Source organism: Lepisosteus platostomus, chromosome 5 (genome assembly GCF_059453375.1).
Source record: "Lepisosteus platostomus isolate fLepPlt1 chromosome 5, fLepPlt1.hap1, whole genome shotgun sequence".
NCBI lineage: Eukaryota > Metazoa > Chordata > Actinopteri > Semionotiformes > Lepisosteidae > Lepisosteus > Lepisosteus platostomus.
Window position 1 is genome coordinate 9,740,382 of NC_142615.1, and position 17,718 is coordinate 9,758,099.

At 42.5% G+C, this 17,718-nt stretch overlaps 1 protein-coding gene and 3 non-coding genes across 4 annotated transcripts; 3 read left to right on the forward strand and 1 right to left on the reverse strand.

Annotated features, from left to right (window-relative positions):
- Nucleotides 1–9,364: 9,364 nt before the first annotated feature.
- On the forward strand, nt 9,365–9,420 carry LOC148663236 (U7 small nuclear RNA). The gene has a single exon (XR_015938937.1). It is a non-coding gene; the product is annotated as a U7 small nuclear RNA (small nuclear RNA).
- Nucleotides 9,421–9,699: 279 nt separating this feature from the next.
- On the reverse strand, nt 9,700–10,011 carry LOC148663237 (histone H4-like). Its single transcript, XM_088633030.1, has one exon. The coding sequence runs from the start codon at nt 10,009–10,011 to the stop codon at nt 9,700–9,702; it is 312 nt and encodes a 103-aa protein (XP_088489156.1).
- A 750-nt stretch (nt 10,012–10,761) lies between these two features.
- On the forward strand, nt 10,762–10,849 carry trnay-gua (transfer RNA tyrosine (anticodon GUA)). Its single transcript is given in 2 exon segments — nt 10,762–10,798; nt 10,814–10,849. It is a non-coding gene; the product is annotated as a tRNA-Tyr (tRNA).
- A 3,643-nt stretch (nt 10,850–14,492) lies between these two features.
- trnal-uag (transfer RNA leucine (anticodon UAG)) lies at nt 14,493–14,574 on the forward strand. Its single transcript has one exon. It is a non-coding gene; the product is annotated as a tRNA-Leu (tRNA).
- Nucleotides 14,575–17,718: the final 3,144 nt, after the last annotated feature.

The window sequence follows — 17,718 nt, forward strand, 5'->3', positions numbered from 1 at the left end:
AATATGCATGTAAACCTAACAGATCTTATCGTAAAGGTTATCAGAATACAAAAGATATATATTCATTCAGTTACAGTTACACATATCTAGAGGACATACGTTCAGTATATCATTCATTTAGACCGTTTCGTAATTGAACTTGTTTACAACTTCTACATTAGATACTCAAAACAAGTACATAACTCTTAGGAGTTAAATTGATATCAACTGGTTGGGATAACAATTGAATTCTCGAGCAGTAATGCAGTGAAGTGGAATACTCATCCGATCTCTGGGGATTTAGGTCTCCTGCGGGGTCAATGGCTCCGTGCATGGCTGTGGTGTGCGGCTTGCGACGTTGCGCTGCTGATGCTCTCTGAAGACCGGCTAGTTAGTTTTGGCTGAAACTAGCGAAGTTTGTGCACAGGAGAAAAGATGACTGTGGGTCCCAGCAGGTCAGGAAGAAGACCAGTTCGTTCCTGATGAAGCGATAGTTATGAATAGTGATTCAGCTGTCCACAGTTCTGACCTGTTCACGAGGCTTGCTGCTGGTGCTAACCTCGGGTGGATCCTTTGGTTACTCTCTGGCAACCTCTGCACTCGACTCTTAGAACAAAGCAAAGTTCTGGCACTCAGACACACTGGCTGTTCCGTGGTTGTCCAGGCTGAGTCTCAGGATGGTCAGGAGGCGCGCTGCGAGAATGTTCTGCCCTTGGGAGCCTTTCTGCTTCTGGGCCGTCCCGCCCTGGAATTGTCTCACAGCCCTGGAATTCTCCTTTGAATTCCCTTTAGAATAGTCTCGGAGCTCTGTGTTGCCTGTTTTTACCTGTAGGAACTTCAGCTCGTTTATTGGATGAAAGTTTCATGGGCATCAGAGACCCACGTGGGTTACTCGGCCCTACCAGTCCCTGATTGGTTGATCAAGGTGAGATATGAGTCACTTACTTGATTGGTTGATCAAGGTGAGATATGAGTCACTTACTCCTGACACTTAGGAATGCAGTCCAGATGTCCATCTGGCACTCCCTAGACAGATAGGCGCCAATGGATTCCCATTGATCATGATAGCCAGGCTTAGCTAAATGCATCCCCATTTGGGAGCTGTCCCTTATCAAAAGAAAACATCTTTAAATCAGCCTGCCTGAATAGCTTCTCTGTGGCTGCACCACAGAGATGAAGAAAGAGATGGGGCCTCATTTGGGAAAGCACAGCAACACTTAATTCTCTTATTAACAAGCATTGCCACTACAATTAGTAGGAAGAAAGATACAATGTTTTGAAAATGTAATATGTTTTAAAGGATTAAAGGGAAAAGAAATACTTTATATGCACAAACTAATTCAACTGAGCTCCTCTAAACAATATCGCCTGAAGAATTGCCAAAGCACAGTGTATCAATTTGGGTGACACTGGGGGAAAAGGATCACAACATTGAAAACCACAAGGCTTATTTTCAACATCAAAATTTGTGCTTGAAAATATTTGACAAAAAAAGGAATATTACACGCACGGAAATCAATATTTACCACTAGGATAGAATGCAGCATAGAACAGTTGGATAGAAGGTTAGTGTAACTCTATAGTGCATCACAGAGGTCAGTCTCTTCCCCCTCATTATGCAGGCTGACTTCACTGTCCTCCAGCGATAGTCAGCTGTAATCACTGATGCAGACATGATGTTAATACTCTGACAGCATCTTGGCTGATTTGGTTAAAGTGTTTTCCTATTAAACAGGTGATTCTGCGTTCAAATCCCACCAGTGTCTTTCTTCCTGTCTTGTCTTACAAAATGTATCACTATGGATGATTACATGCAGCTTGATTTTGTTTAATGCAAGTTTTCATTCCCTTTCTGATGGCTCTCTACAGTAATTTTTAAAAGTACTAATCGGGATGGATTACTGTACATATCCTCAGTAAAGGGGAATATATAAGTAGTGACTATCCAAATTGCATTTTTGTGTGAAACACATTTCAGAAAATTGAAAACCAATTTTCAAAACTCACAATAACAAGACAAAGGCAAAACATAAGTTCACTTTCACTTTATGCATATTTACCTCAACCTTGCCTTCTGATCATAAAAAGTCTTAATTTTAATATAGCAGTTTTAAATGGGACATTCAGAACATGGCATATGAGAATATATGGTTAACCGAGGATGAGCAAAGGATGATTGCGCTTTCTGCTTATTGCTATGAACCTACCCCTGGTTATAAAAATGTCTCAAAATTCTGACACTGAGGTGTGAGACACAATGTAACAGGCTCTCATAATCCCGAAATACAAGAAATTTTACTGTAGCGTTTTATAAATTTGACCCTGTGAACATTGCATGTCCCTCCTTCCTCATTACCAAAACATCTCAATGTCCCGGCATTATGTACATTTGTAATTACAACACTTCACTGTTTCATTAATGAGTTGTGACATTGTGAACATGGCATGTTAAAGTATATATAAAATCTAGATCAGAACAGGCTAAATGCAATTCCTAGTGATTTATCATTTTCTTACTTTCTAAATGAAAAAAATATTTTTTCAGTGATTATGACACTTCAGTATGACATAAAATATGCTTCAATGACAGAATAAATAATAATAATAATAATAATAATAATAATAATAATAATAATAATAATAATAATAATCATGGAAAAAATACCCAAAGTGGACATTCATAGTTGTGATTATAGGAATGTTAGATATCGGGTGGGTAGATGCGTCAGCATGCGTAGGCTGCAAAGGAACAAGTAAAGGACTATTCCTGCTGAAAAGAGAAGAAAAGAATCACAATGTTTCAGCTGTGGAGCCTTCTTCAGGTGTGAGAAAGACAGGGCAGTAAGCAAAGATAATTTTCTTTTTGTCTTTGCTGAGTGCAGTTTATCGCTGATGACAACATCAAAGACATTAAGGAGTTTTTACGGCTAACAGCTCCACATCAACTTCCTTTCATAACTAACCTCATCAGATCCTTCAACTCCCAACTCTTCCAGTTTCTCACTTCAGAGAAGGATAAAAAACTCAAAATCCTCTACAGAGAAAAACCATCAACACCCTTATCACCTCCACCAATCCTAACCTTGGACTACACCCTCTGACCTTTCCCTTTCACCCCTTTGCATCCTCAGCTAACAGATTTTAATAGTACAACAAAATTACAATAGATTGTACAGTATTTATGTTTAAAATTAAAGTAAATGTGTCAAAATATCGAAGTCCAAATGCACGGTGCTAATGTAACAATGCTTGCAAGTTCCTTAACAAATCTGCATTGTATTTTTAAAATATTTCAGCAGAGGATGCAACGGGGGTATAAATGACGACTCGACTTTTTCTTGGGTGAATATGGGTTTCTGGGGAGTTGCGACGTTGGGCATACAGTAACTGGACATTTCCCGGTGATTCTGACACGTGTTAAGCACTCGCATTTCCTGCAAATATTAAAATGGTAAAGGTTTCGCTGAGAAATCCAATCGACCTTTGCGAAGACAATGTTTACATCGCAAAAGAAACCTGTCCCTGGGTGGACTGGAACCACCAACCTTTCAGTTAACAACCAAACACGCCACACAGAGGGAATGGTGGGTCCGTGTCTTGCATCACAACTTTCCGGTTAAAAAAAAAACTTTTTTTGCCAGCTGGTAATATTTCTTCTGCACTGATAATCAAGAATTGAATTTCATTTCTCGCAAGCTGTGTGAATTTCTTGAAATACAAGTTTCCCAGAAAGGGTATAAATACATGCATTTAACGAAATCAAGCCCTTTGTGACAGTCCGAAATGGTACGTTATGATAGAAGAAGATAGGAAAAAAAACATGACTGGGATTTTAAGCTACGTGACCTACGGTACCAGACTGGGGTAAAGTTAGCTTGAAGTTCAAAAACGATTTTGGCACGCCTGTAGCATTTACACGAAACCTCTAAGAATCGCGAGAATACTTGTGTATAAAACACATTGTGAATGCTTTCTCAGCCTTTACTTTTTCATTTATATGACATTTTTTTGACCAAGCACGAATATTCTTTTGTCCATATCTTCGTAACAGAAGCACAGAACGCCTTCAAACCAAATACATTTTAAAGACCACGACATGTGGATATTTCCACAGCCTCTACATCAAAGTATCAGTGAGCTAATTATCTTTTTTTAAACCTCCGGTTTTTCATCGATGCGTAATTACGCACTAACTGGAACCCGGGGGACCGCTGTATACACAAGTTCACAACACGAGAAATACTGTTCAATACGGCTTCATGCGAAAAACCCGTATATGACTATAGGCAACAGAATACTGCAGTCTCCAATTACTCAGACTGTAAGCACGCGAATAAAGCTTTGTCTGAATTCTCAAACCCTTCCTTTACGTCCTGTTTTCATTCAGGTAAGAGTCAACTATATGCACAATACTACTGACAGCAGGAAGATTAAAATATTCTTTACTCAGCAGCTTATTAAAAACAGCTCCCATGATATTCAAACCGATTTTTTACACAGAACACTGACACAGCTTTGTGTTCTGAATCTCTTTTTCTCGTGCGCTTATTTAATGTGGCACAATGCACTGGGATAGGGGTATTCTGTTCACAAACCAATAGCATTTAAACCACAGCACCCACAATGCTGCAAGTAAGTGTTTTGCACACTAAGCAGAGAGCGATGTCTTCCTCGTTAGTATAGTGGCAAGTATCCCCACCTGTAACGCAGGAGACCGGGGTACATCAGGACATGCATTGAAGTGAAAGCAGGATGCGGTGCGACATCCACTGTGCCGATCCCGCGACACTAAGAGGTGAGTGGGTCTGTTCGATCACAGCGCTAGGCGAATCCCCAAACAGTGTGTGTGGCAACAAACGAAACGGGCCTGTTTCCGCCCGGTTTCGATCTGGGGAAATCGGGCCCAGTGGTGGCGGGATCTGAACAGTGCATGTCGCAGTGCTTCAATGTGCTTCCTGATGTCCTACCCCGAGAACAGAAAGGACAGCGTACACAGCAACAACAGATCAGGTCTCTGCACTGGAGCTAAGCTGCCCCCATCTCCTCTGCTCTGCTCTGCTCTGCTCTGCTCTGCGGCTCCTGCGGAGTGGAGTCCTGCCTGGAGCCGTGTTTGCAGGCGGCGGCTCCCCGCGCTCTGTCTGTGCGTCGTGTCCAAGAGCTCCTGGGAGGAAGAGAGAGCCCTCCCACTCGGGGGCTTTTCCACGGTCTGTGTGAGGAGGGGCGGGTGTGTCCAGTAGCTTATCGAGCGGAAGCCTGGGGCGGTGGAGAGCTGTGATCGTGCAGACCTTGAGGTGTCACCTCTTTGTCTGCTTTCCCGCCCCCCCTCCGCCCAAGCTCTGCTCCAAAGTAGCCCGGCAACCCCTCACACCTGCACGTGTCACAACCTAAGGTGTGGTCATGAGACACCCATGGGGTGTTGTTCTGTTCTTGCTTATTAAAGAACAGAACAACTGAAGCTAAGCAGGTGTGAGCCTGGTCAGTACCTGGATGGGAGACCTCCTGGGAAAAACTAAGGTTGCTGCTGGAAGAGGTGTTAGTGGGACCAGCAGGGGGCGCTCACCCTGTGGTCCACGTGGGTCCTAATGCCCCAGTATAGTGATGGGGACACTATACTGTAAACAGGTGCCGTCCTTCGGATGAGACGTAAAACCGAGGTCCTGACTCTCTGTGGTCATTAAAAATCCCAGGGCGTTTCTCGAAAAGAGTAGGGGTGTAACCCCGGCGTCCTGGCCAAATTTCCCGTTGGCCTTAACCAATCATGGCCTCCTAATAATCCCCATCTATGAATTGGCTTCATTACTCTCTGCTCTCCTCCCCACTAATAGCTGATGTGTGGTGAGCGTTCTGGCGCACTATGGCTGCCGCCGCATCATCCAGGTGGATGCTGCACATTGGTGGTGGTGGAGGGGAGACCCCATTACCTGTAAAGCGCTTTGAGTGGAGTGTCCAGAAAAGCGCTATATAAGTGTAAGCAATTATTAATTATTATTTTTATTAATTGTTTCCTGCCCGTCGCAGGCAGGAGTCCATGCGAGGAAGATGCGCTGGACAGAGCTCAGAGGGTACAGCTGGGTGGCTTTCCTTCTGAGTGACGTTCCTGCAACACTCTCCCGTACTCTTGGTGCGCTCATGCCGCAACACAGGAAGGCTGGAGCAGGTGGGTGTGGAGAGTGTTAGACTGAAGATTTAAAGGTCCCTGGTTCAATCCCGGGTTTCAGCGTTTTGTTTCATTGAGCCCTCTGTTCCTCTCTGCAGCACCCCCTTCCTAAAGTGACGCTTCCCTTTCTCAGCCTGAAACGCAAGCGAGACAGCAGCAGCAGTCCCTGCAGGTTTCCGTAGTGTAGCGCCTGTCATGTCAGCCTAACACCTGAAAAGTCCCCGGTTCGAGACTGGGCGGAACAGCCTCGTTTTGCACGCTCCTGTACTTCACAGAGGTCTTGAGCGACCGGTCATTTGTTGACAATGTATTTCCGGTGCCTTCATGCACTCTTGTACCAAACGCACGTTCCTTCTGTACGCGGAGCCGATCATTTCCAATTGGGCTGTGCCGACAGACCAGCACGAGCTCTGTCGGCTCAAAAGCAGCGCAGGACCTGCAAGAACAACAGAAAGATTAGCATCCAGCGGGGGCCTCTTAGTGAGCCCAAGAGCTCATCAAGAATCGGCTCCAGCAACAGGGCTGGGCGCATTGTTCCATTCTCCGCCCACTCTCGGTGTAAACAAGTCCCTCCTGGTCTCTGCTTGAAATGCACTTTCCTGCGTTTGCTTTGGTGTAACTGGCTTCCCCTGCATGGTCGAATGTGAAGAAAATCCTTAGTAAGTCATTGAAGAAAACCGAGAAGAGGTCGGAGTGGCCTCTGTCATTCATCAACGATCCAGTCAGGCAGTACTCCTCTGTAAAGCGCCGTTCGTTCAGATCGATTGGCTTTTTTTTGCCTTCATTCGTGCAAGTAGTAAAAGCAGACACCCCTTTAGGGAGCCTGTCAGCACCCGGAGTTTTCCCCTTCTGTAAGCTCTCCATAGCCTCTCAGCTCTTCTACTGTCAAATCCCCCTCAAGTACTTCCCTATCTTCTCCACTCAAAACGTTTTCTAGCTTTGAGGTAAAAAAATGAATTTCTTCATCCTTTACCTCTGTAGAGCTGTACAGTCTTGAGTAGAAGTGTCATGCCCTCTGCAGCCAGAGGGCGGTCCTTCTCTGTCCTGTCCCTAGTTTCTGGTCTGCTGTCCTTCCTGTCCCTCTCTTTCCCTTGGCTAAATATTTCAGGGTCTTGCACTCTGTCCTCGCTCAGCACTGACGTTCGAATGTCCTGAGACCCGCCTAGCACCAGGGCGCCCCACGTCCGCTCCCTGAGGGCACAGGTTTCTATACGGCATTCCTGAACTCTTTGCACTAATGAGCCCGTGCCTTTTTTCCGTCTCGCCGCTACGCATATGGGTCTTTTTCAGCCCTCCTGCGCCCCACGGTTAGTCCCCTTGGACGTCTGTGACAAGAAGGCCTCCATACAGGAGAGGATAGCACTCAGCTCTGTACTCACTCTTCCCTCCTCATCAACTACACTTTCCATGACAGACTTGGAGCCTACCACTTTCCTGAAAAAGAAGCGAGTACACTTCTCATTTTCTTCCAAGAACTGCACTCTGATTCTTAACAGCACTCCTCGACTACTTTCTTCCGCTATGCTCCGGACATCCTTTTTTAAAAGGGTGATATCCTCGAGCACATCGAAGCCACTGTCTCATGTAGAGACGCTGCAGCTGCCTCTGTTTCCTGGCTAGCACTCTTCTCCGTCTGGCAGCAGCCTTCCTTCCCTCAGCCATGAAAAAGGCCTTTGTCCTCACCTTCACCTCCTCCCACCACTCTCCTACTGACCCGTCCAGACACTGCAAGGACAGCCACTGTGATAGTTTCTCCTTGTAGCGGGATACTACCCCCTCGTTCTCTAGCAGCTTTGTGTTGAGTTTCCAGAGGCCTGGGCCAAAGACAGTCCCGCCCTGGAGTTCCACTCTACACCCTAAAGCCTGATGATCTGAGAAGAAGACAGGCTGAAGAGTGACCCCAACAACTTTCACGCTCTCTGAGACAAAGCAATAGTCAATTCTGGAGCTGCTATTCCTCCCTGACCGTGTATATCCTGCTATTGTGGGATATAAAAATCTATATGTGTCTGAGAGTTTAAAGTCTTGAACTAAGTTTTGCAGGGCCAGTGAGCTGGAATCCAATTTTATCGGCCTTTTGGCTAAGATCAAGTTCAAGTGGCATGCCCGCAGTTCCAAAGTTCTAGAAGGCGATCGAAGATCCTGAAGAGTGCTTGAGCTGGTATCGCCCTAGGTTGAGCCTAGGGGGTTAAGGCCAAGCAGCAGCTGAGCTGGGTGGGATCCGGCAGCAACGTTCTCTCTCTCTGCTCTCTCCTCTCCCCTCCCCCTTTCTCTTGCTCCACCTCCTTGGCCTCTTGGCTGGGAGTAGCTACTCTTGGCCTGCCCGCGGTGCTTGCTTTCTTCCTCGAGACTCGGAAGCGCTATCCGCTCCCTCTCTCTCTCTGCCTCCTTGGCTTCTTGGCTGGGAGTAGGTACTTGTGGCCTGCCCGCGGTGCTTACTTTCTTCCTCGAGACTCGGAAGCACTATCCGCTCCCTCTCTCTCTCTCCTCCTGCGCCTGCGCCTGCACCCACCCAGCTGGTGCACAAGAAGTGCAGACAGTCCGGCCACAAGGAGAACACGTGTGACATCGTCAGATGTCACAACTGTAACAAAGAGGGGCACCTGGCAAAAACCTGCCGGGCAGCCAAAAAGTGCGACGGATGCGGTGCCGAGGGACACCTCCTTCACCAATGCAATCAATCTCCGTTCCGCCGTTGTTTTTTATTACATGGAGTGTTAATATGTGTGAGATGTTCCTTTTGAGATGTTTTTTTTTGCGGAATAAAGTATATTTTGTAGAACAAAAAAAATCTTATGACAAGGTTTACAAGTTATCTGTTGAACTACATTCTAATAGGTGTGGTCACATTCCAGGTCATTTGTTTACGTTTTTGTTTCTGCAGCAACTGTTAGATGAAATGTGCTAATATGTAACCTAACTCCAGTGTGAATAACTAGAAGAGGGGAGCAGCTCCATTCCAGACCAAGGGAGCTTTGAGATTGGCTGGGCCAGATCTCTCATTTGCATATCTGATTTGGAAATATAACACTAAACCCCCTTCTTGCATGGATTTAACTTGCACCCAAGAGTCCCCTACTGTGTATTGCTACTTATTTTTTATGATAAGTGGTGATTACCAGTTGACAGGTTTTATTTGTTGAATTATAAATGGTTTTGTATTATCATCCTGAATGGCCTGTACTGCCTGTTTGGTAGGGTATTTGTTTTCATTTCATTTACCAGATTGAATTTTTGCTCTTTTAGTATTTGTCTAGAAGGCTTTCTGAAGTCAGGAAGCCCATTTATTTGGTGAAAAAAGATTCTGTATTAATATTAATATTTCTCATACAACATAAATAGGGTATTTTATGAATAAAAAGATCTTGCACTTGGAAATCTTGAGCAGTTTTGATTCCTAATATTTGACCTTAGGTGTGGGAACGGGTCTTTTTTGCAATTTGATTTCCAATTGATCAGCACAGTATAGAAAATAGACCCATAAAGCAACCTCAGCAGTGACAAATGTCACTGGGTCACTTGGGTTTATACGTCGGGGTCTGGTAGTGAAGCTCCGCTCCTGTTTAGCCTCCGAAGCCGTACAGGGTGCGGCCCTGGCGCTTCAGCGTGTACACCACGTCCATGGCGGTGACGGTCTTCCTCTTGGCATGCTCGGTGTAGGTGACGGCATCGCGGATGATGTTCTCCAGGAACACCTTCAGCACCCCGCGGGTCTCCTCGTAGATCAGCCTGGAGATCCGCTTCACTCCCCCACGGCGAGCCAGGCGGCGGATGGCGGGTTTGGTGATTCCCTGGATGTTGTCACGGAGAACCTTATGGTGACGCTTAGCGCCTCCTTTCCCGAGTCCCTTTCCGCCCTTGCCTCTTCCAGACATCTTCTAGTTATCAGCTGTGAACACGACACACACTGCTCATCTTTGATGTATAATTGACATCTTTCTTTGATGTCTATTATACATCAAAAAAAGATTTTTATAGGTGTAGAAACTAGTAAATAAAGCCAATGATTTGTTTTAGAAATGTATTATTAAAATATACAATTATTCACACCTTAACAATATGTAGTTCAAATTATACATTATTTACAATATTGTATTCAAATGTCTAATCATTATAAAAAAACAACTAGTAAACTTCAGTTACAAATTCTAGTAACATGGCAATATATATATATATTAATGACAAACACAAACTAATTACATGAACACGCTAATATTTAACTCAAAACCACATTTCGATTCAAATATACATTTTTAAAATTTACAACTTCTTTATTTCCACGAAAATATTATTAATGTAGCACAAATGCTACTTTCTAATAAAGACCGAAAGAAACTGTTTGTTTTGTGTCTCATGGTGATCCTCCTCTCGAGACTAATGAAATGTTTAATATGATCCCTCGAGAAAAAAAAGGATCAATTTCCGCCTGGAATGATTGATGCCCCATCAAACATTTTGTAATATCCCTGGAAGTTTATACAGTAGAATCCTGGTTCGTGGCTTAAATTCAAGTTAATGAGACTAAGGAAACGAGTTGGAAACTTGATGTCGAAGTGGGATTTAAATCACCCATTTCACATTTTACTTCATTGGGCAGTATGCGCCAGAGAGCAATGCCACATATCCCTTCGATAGCTCAGTTGGTAGAGTGGAGGACTGTAGTGGAGTCAACAGGGAATCCTTAGGTCGCTGGTTCGATTCCGGCTCGAAGGAAGGTGCTTTTCGTGTAATTTAATCAAAGAGTTAAAAAAGCGAATCTGTTTTATTCAGACATTGATCAAAAGCTCAATAATCGACTAAGCAAAGGCTCCTGTTCCGAATTCAGCCCACGTCTGATTGTCTTGTATTGGCCAAGATCTGATCTTTGAATTAAGGGACTACACTGTCTGCTTTGTAATTCAAAAATACATACAAATGTCAAGTTTTTGTAGATATAAAGGTGTTCTCTGTTTTCAAAGGATAGTTACTTAATTGGCATAATGATTTGGTATTGATTTTGTATCCTTGTATTATAAAGTTTGTGCTTTCTGTGTTTTTATCGTATTGTGAACTTATTTTTTAAACAAATGCTTACAAAGGCAAAGACGGCACACATCTGTTTATACCAGCGGTGAATTGTACATTTTTATTAAGTACAAGCTACTGTGAACTTCTGGGAGTATAACAGGTTCGATATAAAGTGGCAAAAATATAAAAGGGGAAAATACCCCAGACTGCATGTAAAGCCCTCGTTGTGACTGTTTTAGATAAAATGGCGTACTATGCACGAAATGTTGCAGAAACACAATCTGATATTTTGATACAGGTAGGCCAGCGCTTCCAAAGCATGCAGGTGTAGAACAGGACTTAATGCATTTTTATACAAAAATTCGTATTCTATATTCTGGTCGCTTGCAGATTAGAATGGCATATGTTTAGCAATAATATTATTTATGGTACCTGAAAGTTTCAGGTTGTTGCACAAAGCTAAGGTATGCGTATACGTGATCTGACAACTGGAATCAATTTCCTGTCGTTAAACTCTGTTTATTTTTAAGTTGAGGCCCAGGATCCAAATCTTCAGTTCTGATTTTTTAAAGTGATATCTTTCCTTCCTGTCGTGAAAGTCACACGATGTGAGCAATTGTTTTTTTTTACATTGCGATCCAAAGAGCCTCAGACGCACAGTCTAACAGTAACCAAACCAGAATGGATTCTGCTGGGAGCCGGGCTGAGCTCATTCTCACTCCCTGTGCTGAAAACAGAATTATTTCTTCCCCGAACATCGTCTACAGATCACTTGTGCGCTTTTAACCTTCTCGCAGCTACGGGCGAGACTGACGCTCATGATATGAAGGCACCCGCTGGAACACATTATCTAACTCTCACAATCGCGACAGACTTCGCTTTTTTAAAAAAAAGTAGATATAGCCCTGAAAAAAGCATTAGCTTTATCAGTTTTTACATTAATCTATTTTGAATCAAAGTTTGATTTTTTTTATTGCATTTTACATTATAATAATCATCATCATCATCGCTTACACTTATATAGCGCTGTTCTGGATACTCCACTCAATGCGCTTTACAGGTAATGGGGACTCCCCTCCACCACCACCATTCTCCTGAATGATCACAGGACCTCGGTTTTACGTCTCAGCCGAAGGACGGCACCTGTTTACAGTTTAGTGTCCCCGTCATTGTACTGGGGTATCAGGACCTGCATGGACCGCAGGGTATGTGCCCAGCGACAGAAACCAGACGTGTGTCGGGCTCGGCTGCGAGCAGGACAATGACGTCACGGGGACAAAGTAGAGGAAATCAAAACGGTTCTATAAAAGACCTGTGTCAGCTGTTGGTTTGCAGTCTGGACTCTAAATCCTCCGATCCGATTTTAAATCTCTCTAATACCTGAGCGGCTTCTTCCGAGTATTTATTCGTATACTTATTAGTAGTATGAAGGATGTGACAAATTTATGATTTCTTGGAACAAAATGGTTTTTTATTTGCATTCGAAATGAAGCGGAATTTTAGCGCGACACACAAACCCTTTGTCTTTTTTAGATAGTGATTTTTAAACAGATATAAATGTAGAAAACGTGTTTTATTTTAGCACTACAATAGCAGGGTCAGTGGCGTAATGAATAACGCGTCAGGACTTCCATCAGAAAATTATACTGTAGGTTGGACTGCCGTCTGGCTTGTTTCGTTTATACCACTTACATTCTTTTATATAAATGAACTCCACCTGAAAGCTATAGAACACACTTTAGGTAAGTTGTCTGCAGCCTCATGCGAATTTCGACAACTTACCCAAAACACTGTACTGTCTGGAGTTCAGCTCCAGCTCTGAACTCAATTGCAATGAAAAACCATACGTAACAAAACTGGAGAACAGCTGAACTTGTGCTCAGTTCGGTGATGAGGGTTCAGAACTGTCCTTGTTGTAATTAGCACGAACTGCACAGGCTCTGAATCAGACCATGTCAATTAGTCTGATCAGTGTAGGACACGTTAATGTAGAATTATTAATAGGCTTATTAGTTAGTTAGTTCAGGTTTACCCACCTGAACTAATGTAGAATTATTACTTGGTCTGTCTCTTGTTTGTATATAAATGAATGTCTCTGACAACTTAATGTTAGTTTTACGATGTAGGTCAGGCGTTGACATATGCACGAGTATACGAAATGTCTCACTCCTGATTCAACTCATGTTCTATAGGAGATTGGCGATTCCTCCTGTTTCTCGTACAACCATATCAGAACAGAAGACCGTGTCACCCAGCTGTGATTCAAGATCGACTCGCATCTTTATCCCTTTTTTGTTCGTGATCATTATTTTCTTTAGTTATGATCAATATTGAACTTTTTCGAAATGAAATGACAATAATCAAACATGCAGGCAGATTTTTGAAAAGTATTCGGAGCCCCTTTGGAACAGTCGTCAGAAAATATGAGAAAATGAAAGTTATGTAAGCTCTCACACAAAGCATTGAAGATTGGAATCTGAGTGTAAAAAAGCTACCCGTCTCCCAATGATAGGCAGGGATACACACCATGACTCGAATAGACTCAGCAAACTTTAACACCTATGATATTACGAGTGCTTTGCACGTGTCGAATTTCAAGAAGGAACTACTACAACAGTTTGGACATAATTCAATACCACCGGCAAAGTCCAATACCGGCAACTTCTGAGAAAATAGTGTTCACTCATGGAATTTGGTCTTTGAACGGCTGGCGGGAAAATTCATTTATACTCCTGTTGCACCCTCAGCTGAAACATGTTAAAATAACAACGCAGATTTGTTGGAGAACCTGACAAGAATTATTGGGTTAGCACTGTATGTATTCTGGTATATTTACTTTAATTTTAATATAAATGTAAACATGCATGCTGTATAATCTATTGTAATTTTAAAATATGTTAGCTGAGGATGCGAGGGGGGCTATTATACTTTGTGAAACACGCAAGGAACTGTAAAAAAGGCTGGTATTTGAAAAAAATTGGCGATCACAAGAAAACCACAATTTATGTGGTATTATCATCAATATCCTTCAAAATCTATGTTCAAATGAAGGATTTAAAGAAACTATGAAAAAAGCAACAGTAATAGCAGAGGATTTTGATTTTTGCTCTTCAAGTCAGTAGATCGACGTAGAGTTGCGCCCCTACAAACAGCACAAAGGATGAAACCCACCTCTTTCGTTATTGCTATGTTTGTGCCGGTGAAAGTAGCATTTGTGCTATTGAAAGCATCTCGGAAGATGAAGGTGCAGTCACATCCACATGTCATGATATCATTAGATCCGACGACAAGAGCTGAAGCCCCCGGCATTTTCCAAGCCAGGAATGTGAGGAAGATGGGCATGGAGGAAGGTAGCGTGGCCGAGCGGTCTAAGGCGCTGGATTTAGGCTCCAGTCTCTCTGGGGGCGTGGGTTCGAATCCCACCGCTGCCAAATGATAGTGTTTTAAGACCTGCAATACGATCAGTAAAAGCGCTTCTTGTTAGGCTGCGGTGGGTGTTTAGAGATAGACTTTCTAAAAGACAGGCTTTACATCAAGGCAGAAAAAATATTTTGTTTTCTCAACAAAAATTCTCTTTGGCACGTTCAGCTTTATGTAGGGAACAACATCTGCCGAGATCAGTTTTGAGGCAGTGCACATGATAGTGTACCGGCAAGTAAATTTAATATTGGCTGTGGTGGTGAGCTGCTTTTGTCTGTTAAACTTTTAATTCTTCACGCCGAATCGTTGGCAGGGGTAATAGCTTATCTTTGAACAGAGCGCTCCATCAGAAATACTTTGTTCGTGCTCAAAAGAGATCAGAGGATTAACTTCATGAATTCACATAGCATACCTTACAGGAAAAAATTAAAAGGGGAATTAATTGTGCTTCCTGATGTTGTTCCTGTGGTTTCTTTGGCTACAGATGTGAATGTTCTTTGGCGTTCTGCTAGAGTATCCACTGGGTGAGCTTTATCAATTAGCTCGGATAGGTCATCAGTGCTCCGCCTCCGGAAAATAATCAGCACTGTCGTTTTTTCCTGTGCTGTCTTTTAAAACATATAAGATCACGAGTTTACAGATTTCTCCAAATAACAACTATACATTTTAACCAAGAGGTTAGCATTCCTTCAATCCAATAGTTTTACTCCTGGTAAAAAGCAGCGAAATATATAGAGAGATGATATTCAAATATTTCAACATTCTTATTGGATTACCTGTATGGATATATCGCTCAGAATTCCTAATATGATTTTGAGTTCAGTTTTGCTTTACTACTTTCAGAGTCTTTTATTGACCTTGCTGAAGCAGAGAAGTGACATAATCACAAATGCGACCTACCTGTGCTGCTGTTTTTGGTTAATAGTGATTAAAAAAAACAGCTCCTTGCATTAAGAGCAAGAGCAACCAACACGCTCGCTGGTTGTGTTTGGTATTTTCCGGGGTGCTCTTCCTCAGCTGCAAAGTTATTTGGTGAGCAAAGACCTCTGAGAAGGAGTCTGAATCCGTCAACAACACAGGAATTCTAAGATCGCACTGCCGTCTTGTGTACAGAGATCTGCTTTTTCCTTATAGAGTTTTTTGGTATTTAAGAACACGTATCCTACCTTGAATGCTAGTTTCAAAAGATATGTTACCGGATCACAGATTTTCTTGAAAAGATTTGGGGATGCACTTACCGGGATTCAAACCCGGCTCAATAATTTAGAAGGCACCTATACCACCAACGCACTTCTGAGAAACACCGGCACATTTCCGCAATCCTCCCTCTCACCTACAAAGTTATGAAGAGACAGACGTCCAATGAAAACTAATTTGATTCACTCAAGGCTCCGTTCTTTTATTGTGATGTCATTTTAATTAATGTTAGCTGTGATAAGGTGTTGTTTCTGTCTCTTAAAGTTTAAGTCTGCTCCTTTCTTCCTGGTTTAGAAATAACATGTTTCATGATTGTTTACAAACACCACTATCAATTATTTGTCCAGCTCTAACGCCTGTGTGCGTTGACAAGGCATCTCCAAAGGACATATTAAATAACATGATCCTTCCTGTTACCATTCCTTCTACAATATTTGCAGACAGGACTTTATCACTCGAGTTGTACAAAACAAGTCGGTCCATGAAAATCATCTGTACTGCTGTTGTTCTATGCGTAGTTTAATCAAGGTAGTCGAGTGAGGAGGTAAAAAAGCACTCCCCGTCGATAAATCAATCATCGTCGCCCGTGTGACTGGATATAAAAATAACGGATTCATTTTAACCAATCTCTGGAAGCTTCGATGCAGTTATTTTTCCTTCCTTATTTCTTCATTCCTATGAATTTACTCTGTAGTAGAGGAAACACAAAAGTGGGAAACTGCAGGCATCCTTCGTTAGTGGTGGATTGTGTTCAGGGAGCATCAGCACATCTCAGTTCCGCTAATAAGTCTGTCGGGGATATACCTCAGTGGTAGAGCGCATGCTTCGCATGTATGAGGTCCTAGCATCTCCAGGTGCTTTATATTACTGTGCTCACATTGCAATCTTCTGTTGAATGTGAACTCTTTGCTCATGTTCATAGAGAGCCAAGTTCACACAATTAAACTCAGGCAAACTCGAAGTGCTACGGTGTTGCTCTGCTGTTTCAAATGTACTTCTAAGGCATTTAGTTCTGTTAACTACCAAATGATTTGAACTAATTTTATGTCATATTCAGGAAATCCAGAGGTCTTCAGACGTGTCGTGGCTGTTGAAGAAGACACCTTTTGAATCTCACCCGGGATTTCTTGAGAGATCATTCAGTGAGCAAGTCCTCCCTCTGGACTCCGCACTGAGCTGAAAACTGCGCGAATTCCATTGTACAACCGAGAAAAAAACTGATGGACCAAACAACGACATTTGATGATTGCAAGAAATTCAAGAAACACAACAGTCCGAACACAATTAATTTAAAAGACAAAGCAAAGGATACGACCTGTAAACTCTCTTCGTGTCTTACAGTTTATGATATAAAAAAAAATTACTTTCATAATAATTTCTTGCTGCTGATAGACTATTTATTGAATTTTAACAAATTCACAATTACAAACATTTTGGGTTAAACAGTTACTGACATACTTTAACGAAGAGAAACGTTAGTGCCTTTCGGTGTGTGAGCCAATTTCTCAAAACAATATTTGTTAGTCTCTCTGGAGGCTGCGCAAGGTGTTTAGAGATAGAATTTCTAAAAGGCAGGCTCCCTGAGCTTAACATCAAGGCATAAAAAAATGTTTTTTCTCTACAGAAATGCTCTTTAAATTTCAGCATAGTTACAACTCCCTTTATAAAGGGTGTGCAGACATACAACCAAGGCATTGAAAGTTTTTTTTTAATTGTTGTTCCAAAAAATGTTCCATTTGTTTTCGTTCTTAATGTTGTTGATTAAAAGATATTATTAAATGGGAAAAAATCTGAATGTGAAAAAAGGTCAAAATGCTATTGAAAAAATCATTGATGTGAGGAAAGATGAATTGTGGGAGCCCCTTACCTCCCCATGTCATGCTGTATTTCTCACTCATTCTACTGGGAGTGGTGCCGTCGCTTCTGGATAAAGTCTGTCAGTTGACCTTCCAGACGGG

Bases quoted from the DNA above. Each gene is read 5' to 3' on its own strand.
- LOC148663237 (XM_088633030.1), bottom strand. From the start codon at position 10,011: ATGTCTGGAAGAGGCAAGGGCGGAAAGGGACTCGGGAAAGGAGGCGCT.